This window comes from Centrocercus urophasianus, unplaced genomic scaffold, assembly GCF_019232065.1.
Source record: "Centrocercus urophasianus isolate 14NV4802_14NV808 unplaced genomic scaffold, USGS_Curo_1.0 seq_1366, whole genome shotgun sequence".
Classification (NCBI taxonomy): domain Eukaryota; kingdom Metazoa; phylum Chordata; class Aves; order Galliformes; family Phasianidae; genus Centrocercus; species Centrocercus urophasianus.
The window spans coordinates 20,747-36,829 of record NW_024884549.1 but is presented as its reverse complement, the minus strand read 5'-3'; the positions used below and the strand labels follow the sequence as shown (position 1 = coordinate 36,829).

Here is a 16,083-nt window from a genome sequence, read left to right as displayed (position 1 = left end):
GAAAATCAAAGAGGCGGCTTAGGAGAACCCAGAACAGGACAACGGCAGATTTATTTACAGTAGGACACAAAGAATACATACATTAATTAAAAATTACAAAGAATACAGAGAAAACACTTTGGGGAAGGAGAGAAATCAATGCTGGCTGAGCCTCCCCGCTGGAGTGGGGGATAGCAAAATAAACCCAAAATCTCCTCTACGATCTTGAATCAGAAGTGAGGCAGGGCTCACAGGACAGCTGGCTCGTGTGTCCCTGCTCTCTTTTCCCATTCTTGATTCCTGGCTGGGCAGACTTTGGCATGGTGGGGGGGCTGAGGAGGAGTCAGAGAGACTGGAAGCTCCCTGTGGGGACCAAGGCCATTGCTGAGAGCCATGGGTCCTTGCATGGACCTGATGGAAACCCTTGGGGCAGTATGAATTAAGGAAAGCAAACCCACCCAAAGCCCTCAAGTGTACGCAGTAGTGCTGGTTAACAAAGAGGGTTTGGGACAGCTCTGGGTTGAAATAGCATCACCTGGGGCAGCTGGTCACTTGGAGACATAATTTCTTGCTATAGGAAAGAGCAAAAGGGAAATTTTCATAGCTCTCATGGAGAAGAGCAAAAAACAATACCACCACCACCTGTCCCTGCAGCCCTGACTGAATCCAGCCATTCTGGGGATGGAGGGAGCCTTCACTGCAACGTGGAAGCCCTTCACCAGTAAACATCACGTAGGTTATCAAAACAAAACATTTAACCTCATTTTAAACGAGCTTCCCATGGGTTTAATCAGGCATCAATCCACAGAAACAGAGAAGCCCACTGCAGAAAAGCCTGCACTGGCTGTCCCAAAGGGCTTAAACCATTTTGTGGAAAAGAACAAAATACAGCTGAGGGAGCGCATGCTTCTGTACCCTGGAGGTAGAGAATCTAAGAGAAAAGAGCAGCAAGAGCAGCTGGAATGCAGGGCAGGTAGTGAGACAGCTGCTTCTGGCCATGGAGAGCTCCTGGGGGCCGCTCCCTTTCCCAGCCCTTCTGCACAGCCAGCACACCCTGCAGCAGCTGAGGCTCAACACTGCATCAGATCGCTTGGCACTAACACAGCAGCAGCACAGACCTCACTCAGTGGGCTCTGCACGACCCCCGCGGGGCTCCCAGGAAGGAAGCCTGCCTGTTTCCTCACGTGGCTGGAGCAGAGTTGCTGATGTACCAAGCCCTCACACATCTTGCTGCGTGTCTGTCCTCACGCAGCCCAGTCCCACAGCAGCACGCTCTGCCACACCTTCTGAAAGAGGGGAACATCCCCTCCAGCCCTTCCAGCAGATGCATCCCAAGCGGCCCCATGCTGTCCAAGGCCAGAAGCTGGGAGAAGTGATGCTGCCAGTCGAAGTTCTCCAGCTCTTGGGGTGAAATTGCACTTCCTGGGCTCTGAATGGCACCTCCATCCAACTGTAAACAAGCCGAAGCCAGGATTAGACGGTGAGAGCGTGCTGGGTGAGCTGGGTCAGCCTTTTGGGATCCTTTCATTTTGCCACAGTCAGGCTCCCTCTTCTGTGCAGACATGAAGGCAGGAAGGAAACCCAGCCTGATACTTGTTGAAGTCTCCCTGAATCCTAGAGCACCCTAGGGGCTGGAAGAAAATGTTGTCACAAGTGTTTCCACTGCTGTCTTAAATCCATTCATCATCAACAGAAAAAAAAGAATTAGCAAAAAAAGGGGTTTACTTATGCAGAGGGATATTTCTTTGCTAAAAAACTCCCTCAAATCTCAAACAGGATAATAAAGTTAAAATGTAAGGTATCTACAGACCCCTTTCCCCCCAGAAGTAGCCCAGAATCCATGTACACTGTGCCAGAAGTTACATTCCAAAATGAGGAGTTATTTATTTCTCTTGTCACTCTCCCAACTGGATTTTGTTTCCTCGAAAGCACTGGGAGAAAACATCCTCCTCACTGCCAGGAGGATACGTGTTCAGAAGTGTCTGTTTTCTGCTGGGTCTGTGCATCTTCAGTCTATTTTCACTGCGGCGTAGATCTTCCGGACAAACATGTAGGCTGCATAGAAGCCAATGGTGCCAGTGAGGAGCCAGAAGGACAGGACCATAAGGGCAGTGTAGCCAAAGTATAGTAAGGAGGGAATGAACTCAACAATATCCAGCTAAAACAGAAAAAGAGGAAGGGGAAAAAAAAGAAAAAAAAAAGTGAAATCAAGTTCCAAAGTAACCTAAGCCAGCTTCCAAAGCAGCCAACACCCTCCACAAGGGGGCATTCAAAAAGGAAGAGGAAACCTTCTGCTCCAGGCATTTCTGTTCAGCTGAAAAGACATCCCTTGGAGGGAGGGCACTGTGAGCAACTCATTGCTCCACACAGGTAAACCCAGGCACTTAAACCTCCTGTCTGCTATGGAGATGTCAGTGCAGCTGGCAGCTCAGCTGCCCCGTGCTTGCATAGGGGCAGACTGGGTGGTCCCACCATTTCCTTTCCCAGATCCAACAATTTCCTCTAGAAAAGTGCCACATAAAGAGGGATAACAATACCTTGTTCACAAAGTAGAAGACAGCATAGATCAGCACATAGAAAGCAGATCCTCCAGACACCAAGAAGGTCCTCCACCACCAGCGGTAATCCTGATAGGGTAAAAAAAAACCTCAGCATTATCCCACAGGGTTCCTTTTTTCCTGTGTCCTTTTTTCCCTAGGTCAGGAAGGACACAAACTTATGGGGACAGGGAGGACATCACTCATTTTCCTTGAAAGGAAAGCACAGGTTGGGCAAAACGGGGAACTACTTTGCCACAGAGGTGTTTCTACACAAAGGATGAAAAGCTGTCAGTGAAACAGAGCCATGTCAGTATAGCAGCACTGGCGAACAAAGAACACTCAGCCTCCAGCCCTGCATTTCTCTTTGGATGGGATGGGATGAAACTTCTTTCTTTGGGAAGAGATGTCAGCTCAAAAGGCCCTGATCCCAGCAGAATTTCCTGTGTGAAACCACTGCTCCCAGATATCAAGTAGCTTCAACTCTCCTTAAAGCAGTAAGAGCCATCAGAACCACACAGCTGGACCGTGCTAGATTTCTGCTCAGCAGCAATAACATAAACTATGCTTCTCCAGAAGCAATCTTGCACTCTGAGCTACTGTAAGAACAACAGAGGAGATGGAGGAAATCTCACCTCGGCACAAAGCTGGAAGTACACCATGACGATGCTGATTTGGGAGCATGATACCACCAGGATTATAAACACCAGGAAGAGAAAACCAAACAGGTAATAGAACTGGTTCTCCCAGATTGCCTGAAACGAAGACAGCGTAGAATTGTTTCCATGCTACTGTAATCCATCAGTGAGTGCAATTCCTCCAGTTAGTGCAGGAAAAAATGAGGGGCCCTCAGCTTCAAATAGGAAACATCACAGATCTGGGGTGTTTCACTGCATTATACTTTAGAGAAGTCTGCTTGTAAAAGGTGCCCAAAGACAGCTGTGGCATCTCATTCCTCCCCTTCACCTTCCTAGCAGTGGCACAGCAAGTTCCTCTATGTCCACAGGAAGGTGAGAGAGAAGTGACAGCTGGAACAGCTTAGCTGTCCCAAAGCCAAGATTTCTCCTTGACATAATGTTGCATTCAGCTTCATTTTCACCACCATCCTTCACATCTCTCAAGAAGGTTCTACAGACAACTCCACGTTTTCAGCACAAAGAGATTCTGAAGAGACCCAGAGCCCAGCTCTCTCTAAGGAAAACACTGAAAGTGCCTGGAGGGAACCTGTCAGCCCTCAACAAGGACAGGAGAATCGCTCCAGGTGGGTGAGTGATTCTTCTCCCTTCCAGAAGCCCAATCCCTTCAGCACAAGAGGAGTCCTATTCAAGAGCAAAGTGTGTTAAAAGCTTACGCTGAAAATGAAGAACAGTTCGATGAACATTGCTCCAAAAGGCAGAATACCAGCCATGAGAATCCTACAGAGAAAGGAGAGAGAAAAAAACTAAGCAGCACAATACAACTGTCTGCCTATCAGAAGCTCCCTGTGAGCACCTACAGCACTCCTACCAAAAGCTCTAAGCTCCAGCGAGTGTTAGAATAAGTTTCACACAGTAAATGACACAACTTTCCCTATTGTTGAGCACATGAAACCTGTCGAGATTAGATCTCTGCTGCTGCACTACTGAAGAAAACACATCTGTGACCTGACATGCAGACACCAGCAGAAAAGTGACGTTCAGGAGGCTAACAGAACTATGGGGAAGGGGCTCAACTCACTGCATGGCACTCACCCAACAAATTTGTTCATATACCACCTCTGCTCTGGGATCTGCCTGGGAATCTGATTGGTCCGTACAGGATTGTCATAGGGCTGTTTGCGAAATCCAAAGTAGTACCCCAGGTAGACCAAGGGCAACGAGATCCCAAACCACATACAGAGCAAGGCCACCATGGTAGGGAAAGGCACCTAGAATCACACCAAAAGTAACAAAAACAAGATCACTTATTCTGGAGTCATTGGCCAGGCCAGCTTCAGCCAGCTACTGCACTGCCACCCGCAGTTAGAAAGACAGGTGAAAGCAGGCATTTCCTGACAGCACAGTCACACACCTCCCACTCCAAGAGGCCCCAGAGATGAAGAAGTTAGGAGTCACCTACCGCTCCAGAGGAGTGTTTTCCCCAGATGAAACAGTTCAGCACAAAGCAGATACCGAAGACGACACCCGGATACAAGGTAGCTGTCTGCAGGAGCAAGCATAAGTCAAGAGAACACGTGTGGCTTATCAACCAGATGCTTCTTTCTCATGAGCCCACTGTTGGGACGAAGCATCCTGTTTGCTGCAGCAATAATACATGGCAGGAGGGTGTGGGCAGGATCTCAATCTGGTTGCTTTGCTGTAGTAAAAGCTCTGGCTTTTACCCTGTACTTTTTATAAAGCTACCAGGACTTCTTCCACACCAGATCTCTGCAGAATAACCAGGCTGCATCCTGCTACCCACAAATACACAGGCAGTTCATCCACAGACCTGGCCATCATCAAACCTGGACAAGTAGCACAGAACACCAAGAGACTCACACAAAAGGCTCCCTTCTTCCATCGATGTCCTTTCAGAGTCCGGTACAAGCGGCCAGCAAAGAATCCACCAAAAACCCTGGACAGAAACAAACCAGGACAAAGAAAATGAGTTTTCATTGCTGCAAACAGGGAGGGGAAGAAAAGGGGAGCAGAGGGGCGGGCAGGACAGTTCTGCTGCAAGAAGCAGTGGTCACCTACCCCATGAACATGAAGAGAAAGCAGGCAGTAGTCATCAGCGCACCCCGGCTAGAAGGCGACAGCATCCCCAGCATAGCAACAACTGGGGAAGAGAAAAGGACAAAGTTGAGTGGCTCTGAAGCACACGTGCTATCCTGCATCTGGAGGACAGCAGCCATCCCACATACAGAGTGCAGCTGCCTGGGATCTGTGCTTCTGGCACAGACCTCATTTCCTTGAAAGCTTAACATATCCACAGCTCCAGCACTGGCAGAGAGAGCCACAGCTTTGATCTCAAGCTGCAGACCATGCGTGAACCTCATCTTAGCCAGATATTTGAGCAGGTGCAACTCAGAAAGCAAATCACACGTGCAAAAGTCTCTCAGCCCACTATCACACAGCGCTTGTTCAACAGAAATCGTGACCTCCTACCTTGATTACAGACAATACAAAAATTAAAAAAGCCTTCAGCTGGGAAATGCATTTCTAGAATACCTGGGTATCAGAAACGCTGAGCAAAATCATACAGCCTAGATTGACCCTGCCAAAAGGAAGCAGCCTTGCCATTTCCCCCAAGCTAATGTGAGCACTGATTGAAGCTGCAGTCTGGAGCACTGTTCTTGTTACTGCCACTTACAGATGACAATCAGGATCATACAGAAGAGCTGAATTCCAGAACCCAGGAGAGAGCTGAGGATCATGGGATACTGTGGAGGCCTGAAAACATCTCCATGCACAAGTTTCCAACCAGATTCCTCCATAGTATCTTCCTGTAGCAACAACAAGAAAAGAAAGTATTCAATTACAGCCCACCAGTAGAAATGAAGGTGCTATCACAGCCACCCCGACAGGTTAACTTCCTTGCAGCCAGTTGCATAGCATTCTATCACTCTAGTTAAGAAACTTCTTTTCTCTTGGGCTTAGAATGGTTCAGACCCAAACTGTCAGGGCACACATTTATCAAACTGACAGCAGTCAGTACCTAGCTCTAAAAACATCTGAACTGGTATCCATTATTGAATACAGAGTAGAAAAGGTGCCACAGGATTACAGAATGGTTTGGGTTGGGAGGACCCTTAAAAATCACTTGCCCCCCCCACCATTGCAGGCAGGGACATCTTTTACTACACTTGGGTTGCTCAGTGCTTTCTGTCCAGTCTGACTTTGAACACCTCCAGTGATGGTGACTGCACATTACAGAACTGCACTTCTCATCTTCAGAATTGGAAGAAAAATGGAGCAAAGAAAAGAGACGAGATGGAAAGAGATGACTACATCTGCATCTTCAAACCAGGCTCCTGCTGCTTTGTGTCCCCCTCCCTCTCCCATCCCAGCCCCAAGAACAAACGTCATACAATGTCATCTTCCTTGTTGTAGTTGGCTATGTCCTTCCGGAGGGTGCGAATGATGATCATGCTGAGAATACCTGAAAACAAGTACAGTTTAGCTCAGGGGCTCCTGTGTGGCCCTGCTGCTCTCATGCTGTGCAGCCACACTGATCCCACCAACAAAGACAGAGCTGACAAGGAGAGGAAGCCTTGAGTCATGACTCTTCTCCCCCAACCTACAGCAAAACCAGAAACAAAACCCCAGGGAGCAGAAAGGCCAGTGCACCAACAGGGCACTGTGGCTTTCCTGTTGTTTTTCTTTAAACCACACTTATTCTGCTACCTCAGCTACCAGCATCAGAGAGCAGACCTTGGTAACAGTCTGATCCCACAGAATGCTGCCCAAACCAGGAGGATTTAAGTGTACTAAGGTCTATTTCATGCCACTTCTGATCAGGCTTAGACATAAGCAATCCTCCCCAGGCTACCTGCTGTTGAGGCTTAAAGAAAACTCCGTGCACATAAATGGTAACGCCTTCTTCACCCCACACACCTCACTCACCTGAAAGGAAAAAGACGACCACAACTGAGTTAATGATGGAAAACCAGTGAATCTGCACGTCACTCATGGTCAGGTAGGTGTCCCAGCGGGATGCCCATTTAATGTCACTTTCCTGAAAGAACAGCAATGCATGACCAGAGGTCCTTCAGGCATCCCAGAAACTATCACCGTCCCGTGTCTTCTCACCACCACATTCCCAATGTCTTCCACAACACCCGTGTGGCACACTCAGAGCACTAACTGCTAACAAGTCAGTGCTGGTTGGGGGTGGCCGGCTGCCAGCCAGCTTCCCTTTTTCTCCCTCACCTCCCAGTGGACAGAGTAGGTGAACAGCAACTGGTTCTCCTTGGTGGGGTCTATTTCCTGAGGGGCAGAGCCTGTTGCTTCAGGCAGGGTGCACATGCCCTTGTCATCGGCCTTCAAATCTGTAAAAGAAGATATGGCATGCACTGGGTCATCCCTCCCATCCAAAGCACCATATCTCCCACTGATCGTTCTGGCCCCACATGCTTCTATTACTCCAAATACTGCAGGGGAAGCATTCAATCCTTTCCCAGTTGCTATGCAATACTCAAAGCAATTATTCCAGTCAGCAGAGGAATAGCATTAGTAAACTTTAAGGAAAACTATGTGCAGCCTTCACCTTAACCAGAAGGGCAAAAGCTAGAAGCTCTGAAGCCTAGGATCTAGATCACAGCTAAATCCTCTGTCCCACTACACACTAAGAAACAAGACCACTCCAGCAAGCCTGCTACTGCCAGAGGAAAGCTGCATGGGATGTTACACACTATGGGCAGCTCTGCTTTGAAAAACTGCTTTCACGTTGAGCTTAATGAAATAAGAATGCTACTCCTTCTACTATTATTTTTTAAACTTCAGTCCCTCTGGAACAGCTCCTAATATTCTGTGGATCTCTGGACTGTCACGCCTGCTGGCATCCTGAGACAACAGCAGAGTTCATTTGGCCATAAAAGAGATTCTTCTCCCTTGCTCCCTTCCCTAAAAGTCTCCCACCTTCTAGTTTAATGCTTTGGGGAATCACTTCAAAGCGCACGACTCTGTAGGTGGGCTCCTGGTTTTCTTCCACGTCCTCTCTGTGGTAGTAAAGGATGAAGGAGAGGTGGTTGTGCAGGTAGAACTAAAACAGATTGACAGTAAATAAAACATTAGCAACCCAAAGAAGGAATGAGCGAATTGTAGAAGCACATGGAGAAAGCTAGGGAAGAAAGCTAAAGGCTCCAACTGTTCCCAGACACATTGTGCTACAGCACAAGATCAAGCCAACACATTCCAAGGCTAAAGGAACAAGAGCAGAGAAAGGGTATTGAAAAGGTGACAACTCAATGACTCCAAGCAACAGTGACAATGTTTCAGCCTATTTCTGGCCTAGACAATACTGTTATATTCAGATTTATCTCAGCCATGCATTCAGTGAAAACTTCAGTGGCAAAAGAACCACAGAATGGATGCTGGAATGGCCTCAGTAGCCATGGCCTTGAGTTTCCTGCTTCCTTTCTCTATCAGATAAACATTAATTAGTCTGTGGGTGATCACAGCTGTCCTAAGTTTGCACTTTCAATAGGCTTTTACACCACCTACTACAGGAACAAAGTACAGATGGTTAAGGCACAGCAGGTTTGTTCACCAATGAGAGCTTACTCTCAAGTAGCAGAGCTGTGTTTGCACCCAATCACTGCCTGCTGAACAGATGCATCTGTTAAGTCAAACAGCTTCTCTTCAGAGCACACAATCAAAGAAAATACCTGCAGGAGCACCCATGCTAGATCTCCATTTGCAGGCTTATGAAGCTTCTCCCAGATGCTCACAGACAGGAAGCAGCTCTGTTTTGTGAAGTTTGCCAGAGCTTTTGTTTATTTTTTATTTTTTTCCAATATCCAATACCCTTTTCTACCCTCCTAAACTATGCTTCTTTCACAGGTAACTAAGTACACTGTACTGAAGGAATCAGACTTGTGTTTATTCTAGTCTGGAATGTGACTACATTGTGTTTGTTTTGTTTGTTTGGGTTTTTAAGCACAAGATGCTCCAAGGCTGTTAAAGATCAGCCAGCCTTTGTTCTCCTGAGAGAAACCACATGCAGTGTGTCAGTGCTGGGAGTCTTGGCTGTCACTGCAATATTCCAGCAATTCCAGCACCTGCCCCCACTGCCTCCCATCAGGAGACCTCTCTCCTATTTCCTCTCTCTATAAAAGCTTCTGTTGCCTTCCTAACCCTGATGTTCCCTGGGGGATTTCTAACACCTTCTGACAGACACCCACAGCTCCTCTGGGCAACCCCTCACACAGCATCCAGATTCTCTACCTTGTTCCCATCCAAAAATCCAAGCCTGTATCCATGCTCGAACTGCACATCCTTCTCCTTCTTCTTGTCCTCTTCCTCGCGATTGGAATAAAACTCCAGCCTTGTTGCCACAGGTAGGTTATCAGCAATGCTGAAAACACAGATTTCAGATCAAACTTGTCCACACCACAGAATCCCCACCGACACAAACCCATGCTCGAGGAGACTCACAGGTGGACATAGTAATCTTCCCGGATCCGCTCAGCCATCAGTTTGCTCTGATCCACCGTCAGAGTGACTGGCTTGTTGGGAAAGTTGCACAGAACTTCACATTTCTTCTCTACGTTCATGAAAACCTGGAAAGGCGTATTTACAATTCGATCCCCCCGGAGAACCTCACCTGGAAAACAGGGAAATAAGGGCAAGGTTGAAGACTGCCAGGCTTCTTGCCACTGGTACTGCCCCTGGTCTGCACTGCACCGTACAGCCAGAGCGATGAGAGCAGGTCTCCCTTGTTAGCACAGATACAAGGCTGAAGGATGGCTCATTTATCTTGCTGGAAAACCTACAAAGCTGCTTCCAGCTTTCCTCCAGGTCAGTTGTCTCCCTTCTAAAATACACCAGCATCCTGGTTTGCAAACTGCCAGTAGATATAAAGAAATAGAGCAGGCTCTCCGCAGCTTACTAGAGAGGACACTGCCAATTGCTTTTCCTCCTCTAAACCCACAGTCAGCTCCCAAGGGGCAGCCTGCTTATTGCTGGGGAGCATTCTCATCACCAGATACATACCAAGATTCTCAGCTTTGTACGTTATCTCGGTGGGCTGGCAGAAGGGCAGTGAGTAGTACTCATATGGTAACTGGGTTCGTGAGCTGGTGAGCTTCACGGCCTGGAGGAAGAAAGGAAGAATTATCCCTGCGACACAACCCACTTTCCTACCCTCTTGACATCAGCCAGAAGCTGAAGATCAGTTCAAGAAACACCCCAGCATCCCATACAGCTCACTCTTGGAAGCTGTAAGAACACACAGAAGGTCCTTGCAGAGCTCCAGCTTTCTTTCTTTTTGCACAGTTCCAAGCTGTACATTCTCTACAACTTAGTAGCACTTAATTCACAGAGAAACCATTGAAGAAAGGAGCACGGTGGATTGTTTGCACAAATTTATGACTCGGTGAAGTCTCACAGAACAGCAAAGAGCTTCAAAGAAATTCAAGGGTCAAATTTTGTGCAGCTGTTTCCTTAAAAAAAATAGAAATAAAAATCATGTCACGCAGGACCTCAAGGTCTGGCCTCTGGAAGCATGGAGAGTTGAGCAACTTTTGTCTTTGGAATCTACCAGATTGGGAAGACAAAGGACAGTGACAAAACCCAAACACTTCTGGAGAGTTCTCACAAATCACACTGCACAGGGGAAGTGCAGAGACACACTGCAATAGCCAGGGCCACAGCTGCTCATAAAAACAGGAGAGTTTTGTAACACAGCCAAGCTCATTTATTGGAAGAGCACTGGCAAACATGCTGACTTGCCTTATCACTTGAGGAAGCATTTGGCTCATGCAATCCCTTTGAGAACAGCCATTCCAATACCTCCTCCTTCCAGGAAGCTTACTGTAGCCACAGGCAAATCTCATTTGCTTAAAAATAGCCCCGACTGCAGCCATAGAGCAAATTGTGTTGTGGGAGCATCAAACCTCAGCAGCCCCAGGGGTGCTGGATTTTGCTGAGACAGAGGCCACAGCTTTAGAAAAAATAAATGAAAAGGGCTATAAATTGCTGATGCCTGGAAACAAGGCCTGGCTTCCTCCTGTATGGCAAGAGCAGTTCCAGCACTCAGCACCAGCAGTGGTGCACAGGAGCAGCTCTTCAGCAAGCCCAGGCTGTAAGATCCTGTAAGATCCACCACACTCAGGAACAAATGTCTGCACTGGAGAGGACTTACGGTTTTCACTTGACTCAATACAAAACACACTAAAGAGGAGAATACTCAAGAGGTTTGACACAAACTACTTCTCTGACCTACCACCCCCAGGCCCACCTTCCACACACAGTTGCAGAGTCAGTAAAGTGCTGGAGAAAAATCAGATTAAATTCACTTCAGAACCGTAGTGAGAAAGGGGGCTCTTTTTGTCAAACAGAACAACACCTCGAGGAGTTTGGTGCAACTGCTGAAGGAATTGGGTAGAAGAAATCAGAAGCAAGAGAAGGAATTGCATTGGGAATGGCAGCGACCACCTGAGGACTGCTTATCCCCAACACCACACGTGAAGGTAGTGAAAGTCTGATCTGCCAGTCCCATTTAGCAGCTACAATACAAAGCAGGAAAATGAAAAAGCCACAGAACCCCAAAACAAGCATACCAGCAGCTTCAAGTTTATCTCACCTTTATTTCTACAGGATCGTTCCAGTGGAAATTGATAGGAGCCACACCAGGTACGTAGAAAGAATCCGTACCATGAAGCCACAACAGCAAGAGCAGCAAATACCTTAGCCTTTCCTGCAAAAAGAAGAAATATTAAACTACAAAACAAACACCAGAACATCATTGGAGGAGGGCAACACCACTGAAAGCACTCATCCCAGACATTACAGAGTCCTTACAGTTGAGCAGTGAAACATCAGTTAATTCAGGAAAGCTGTTAACTTTGGTCCATGGCTCTCATTAAGCACCTTCCACTCCCTGCTTGTTCACATGCAATGAGGAGAGTGTTGGCTTTGCTCAGCTACAACACGCCCATGTTTATCTGTACTATGATTTGCCTAGACATTTACCAGAGAGTTAACATTCACCCTGATCTGGATTTCCCTCAGCTCTGTGGGTCAGGAGCTGCCCTGCACCATTACCTGCTGCACTCACATCACAGCCCACAGCACCCAAAGGGGCTGCTCACATCTACTCTCTTTCCAACTACAAACACTGTGATACAGTTTAATCTTTAAACTTAAAACGTACTTAAAATATAAGTGCCAGAGACTTGCCCAAAACGTGTTAAAACTAAGTTGCCAGCTACTATCTACCCTCATCACCACCCAAAAGAAGATTTCTGGACTTATCCCAATTTCAGCTTAATGTAGTTACAGCAGGCAAAGATCACTGTCTGGAAAGCAACCGAGAAATGCTTCTTAGATGTGAACAGTGCCCTGATATGGGGTAGGTTTCATGTACTTCACTAAGTTTTGCCTTCTCTGATCATGTAAAGGAGAGCTGTGACTCTGAGCCATTAGGAAGGGATGCCCCAGGCAGGTGAGCACCAGAGGGAGTGCTGTGCCCCACAGCAGCCAGCTGCCTGTAGCACTTCTTGCTCCATTTGTCACCAAAATGCCTGTCATCCACTGCACTACTTAGCAAAACCTAAGCAAAATCAAAACCACTTTGGTGCAATCCTTGTCATGACAGGCTTGCAAGATGACAAAAATAAGGATGGAGCCTTTGGAAGGCACTCAGGAGACACACAAGCACACAGAAGATGCATTGGGGATGACACTTACGGCAAAAGTCAGGCTCTTGGATATGGATGGTGATGACTCAAGACAGTACTGGGCAACAGAGAAGATGAGAGGGGGACTATAGAAAGCATTGCCAGGAAAAATTATTTGGGGCAAGAAGTGGGAGCACCACCATGCAGCAGGAGGGATGGAGTTTCCAAAGTGACACTGGAGGGAAGTACGTGTGATGCCTGAAGCCTTCTGCATTAGGATCCTTGCTGCCATACTCAGACATCAGCCTCCCCCCCTCCAGCTAAAGAGAGCAGCTTATCAAGGCAACTCAGATATGCACCAAAACATCTGCACAACTCCTGGGCCTGGCCAGGCCATCTCTCATCTAGAAGATACCTTCAGGACTGAACACCACCTGTGCAAGATCAAAATGCGCAGGACAGAGCTCTGCTTATCACACCCTCTGGTGAGGCACAAGCTTCCAGAAAAAGGAGATCCTGTTTTCATGGCCTCTACCACAAAGTTCTGAGCATTTCAACTCTATGGTTCTGAGCATTTCAACACGCACACATAGAAATCACTCTGGGGACAGCCTAGCATCTAATGTGCCAGGTAAGCTCACAGCAAAGCAGCAAGTAGTGCAACACAGATGCACAACTCCAGACCAAGCCAGCCCAGGCCATCAGCACGGGGAGCAGCTATGGTGCTGCAGGCAGGAGCCCAGCACTGAGCAAGGCACAGAGCCTCAGCAGAGACACAGACACGAAACTCAGCACCTGAAGCCTGTGGGACTCCTAATGAAAGAATCTGAAAACATGACAATCCATTCCTGTAGTTAACCTTAGAGAGTACCACTTATCTGTAAAAGTAAATCCACTGGAATCTTTCTTGCAGTCATTCTAACACTGTATTTTTTGTCCCATGCACAGTGTAACACTGTAATGTGATGGAAAGTAAAGCAACAGTAGTGGGGTGGCAAAGTTTGTGACTGCAGCAAATGAGGACAAGCCCAAAGGCAACAGCTGTGGATCCAGAAAGGAAGGAAAGAAACTGCTTACCTTTAAAAGACCTCAGGTATGCAGGGATCTCCAGTGAGATCCCCTCACCTCCACTGCCAGTCCTTAAATGAAGGCTGGAAGGGGTGGATCCTGGCTCCAGCCCTTCCATCACTCAGATGCACTGCTTACACCTGAGCTCCCCTGGGTTGGCCCTCCTTCCCACCAGGTGCTCCATCACTGCTTCAGGCCACGGCTGAGCATCTCCACTACACACAGCCACAAACAGAAAATCACACAAAAACCCTCTCCAAGAATGTATTCCTGGATAACTACCACTAGGCTTAATGCATGCAAGCAATTCCAGGACACTTTCTTTGATTTATCTCATCTAGAAAGACTTGAACAACACTGCCTTTTCTTCTGCGAATTGTCAAAGGATTTTTGTGAAGGACCCTTCAAGCAACAGCAATTCCCAGCACCCGGGAGCACCACAGCACAGCTCTTTCTGCATTGGCTCTCAGTTCAACTGCAGACTTGTGAACATAGTGCAGTATTTTCTTAAAGGGAAGAAAACATGAGAACAGCGTATGAATGAGATGAAGGAAATATGAAAAAAAGGGCAGAAGATATATTGAACAACAGAAATCAAGAGCTTTCAATCTTCGCTTTTGAGGAAAGCCAGGGAGAGCAGCCTGTGCCTGGCCATTTGTCCAACCATTTGTCCAGCCAGATGCACAAAGCCCTGATCCCAATTACCATGTTGTTCCAAAGTTTCAGTGACCACAGCCTTTAAACACACAGTCAGAAAGGGGAAACAGAACACAGTCCTCTAACATGCAGCGAGAAACAAAACCCCACACACAACAAAGCACACCTGGGCTCTCCCCACATGCACTCACCAGGCAGCCACAGGATGAGCCCAGCATTACCAGCACCTGCTCACCACCCTCTCTTGCTCATTGTGACCCTGACAACTGCTTGCACAGCCTCACCCTTATCACACTGCTGCCCAGCCCATGCTCATACCCAGAGGAGTCACTGAAAGCCTTTAGAAAGGAGACAAGCACTGCATTCACATCGATCTCAGAGAGCCCCTTTGAGAACAGGAGAGCTGTCAGCAGCCTTCACTGCCTTTCACAGGAGGCTACAAGGAAATGCTCCATCCCTGGAGGCATCCAAGGCCGGGTTGGATAGGGCCCTGGGCAGCACGATCTAGTCCTGGCAACCAGCCCAGGGCAGGGGGTTGGAACTGGATGATCATTAAGGTCCCCTCCAACCTAAGCCATTCTATGAAACCCCCAGGAGAACCATCTCCAGCACTCCTCGTTGCCTGGGAGGCAGCCAGCAGATCACAGCAGCATTAAAGCTAAATGAATGAAAGCCTCCACTACCCACACAGCGTCCACCTGAGAATGGACTCAGTGCAGCACACAGCCTCTGTGCACAGCCCTGCTCCTGCAGAGCTTCACCGTCCCTCCGTGCTGTTGGGGAGGAAGGCTGCTGTCATGAAAGACCAGTGAGTGCCTCACCATGTGTTTCGTCCTGCACACGGGGGCCCTGATGCTCACCCACATCGGCGGATTCCCACCAGGAACAGCTCCGACGACTTAAGGAGTAATTCAATCGTTAAAATATAGCCACAAAATTGGGAAAGAAGGGATGGAAAGGAAGGAAGGATTCAGCCAGCATCAGCCACTGTCGAGCACTTAGGATGGAACACACGACTGCCCCAGGGCAGTCCGCTGCCGGGACGGCACCGGACCGCAGGATTGGAGCACCGGACACCGGCTCGGGCCGCGGCGAAGCGCCCGCCGCCCTCTGCCCTCCGCAGCCGACATCGCCCCGCAGGGCCGCAGGGCCACCCCGGAAGGAAGCGAGGCCGCAGCCGGACTCGGAGCACCGCCCCCGGGCCGGAGAGCCCACGAGGCCGAGGAGCAGTCAGACTACGAGCGATGCTGGTGCCGCTCCCGCCCGACCCAGGCCCGCCGGACGGAACCCGCGCGGCCGCCCCGCACTCACCACCATCGCCGCCGCTGCCGCCATCTTGGATCCACGTGTCGGCGCCTACGTCACCGGAAGCGGCGCGCGGTTGGCTGCGGGGCCCGTCGCCATGGCGACGGCGGCCTCGGCGCCCGGCGGCCGACTGCGCTCGGCCCGGCCCGGAGCTTCCTCCGACGGCAGCGCGGAACCCGGCGCAGCGATGTCGACGGCGGGGCTGGGGCCACCAATAAGGCGTTAGCGGCTCGGAAG

The 16,083-nt window shown here is 48.7% G+C and overlaps 1 protein-coding gene across 2 annotated transcripts; it reads right to left on the bottom strand.

Annotated features, from left to right (window-relative positions):
• Nucleotides 1-31: 31 nt before the first annotated feature.
• On the bottom strand, nt 32-15,908 carry TM9SF4 (transmembrane 9 superfamily member 4). 2 transcript variants are annotated; one of them, XM_042813069.1, is made up of 18 exons: nt 15,853-15,908; nt 11,781-11,894; nt 10,190-10,289; nt 9,632-9,800; nt 9,422-9,551; nt 8,114-8,237; nt 7,406-7,524; nt 7,100-7,211; nt 6,565-6,635; nt 5,847-5,979; nt 5,231-5,312; nt 5,033-5,108; nt 4,614-4,697; nt 4,247-4,422; nt 3,868-3,931; nt 3,152-3,271; nt 2,517-2,606; nt 32-2,137 (listed from the first exon to the last, which is right to left on the bottom strand). In XM_042813069.1, exons 1-18 carry the CDS (start codon nt 15,874-15,876, stop codon nt 1,988-1,990), a joined length of 1,938 nt encoding a protein of 645 aa, XP_042669003.1. In that variant the 5' UTR covers nt 15,877-15,908; the 3' UTR covers nt 32-1,987. The 2 variants fall into 2 exon arrangements, with proteins under 2 accessions (XP_042669003.1, XP_042669004.1); XM_042813070.1 differs by lacking the exon at nt 15,853-15,908 and adding an exon at nt 11,999-12,031.
• Between the last annotated feature and the right edge of the window lie 175 nt (nt 15,909-16,083).

What these genes read in the sequence shown, in the direction of transcription:
- TM9SF4 (XM_042813069.1), bottom strand. Translation starts at nt 15,876, where the DNA reads ATGGCGGCAGCGGCGGCGATGGTG. An exon ending in CGGCAGCGGCGGCGATGGTG is followed by an intron (nt 11,895 to 15,852) that starts GTGAGTGCGGGG and finishes TTCTTTTTGCAG; the next exon opens with GAAAGGCTAAGGTATTTGCT. An exon ending in GGTCGTCTTTTTCCTTTCAG is followed by an intron (nt 6,636 to 7,099) that starts GTGAGTGAGGTG and finishes ACTTGTTTTCAG; the next exon opens with GTATTCTCAGCATGATCATC.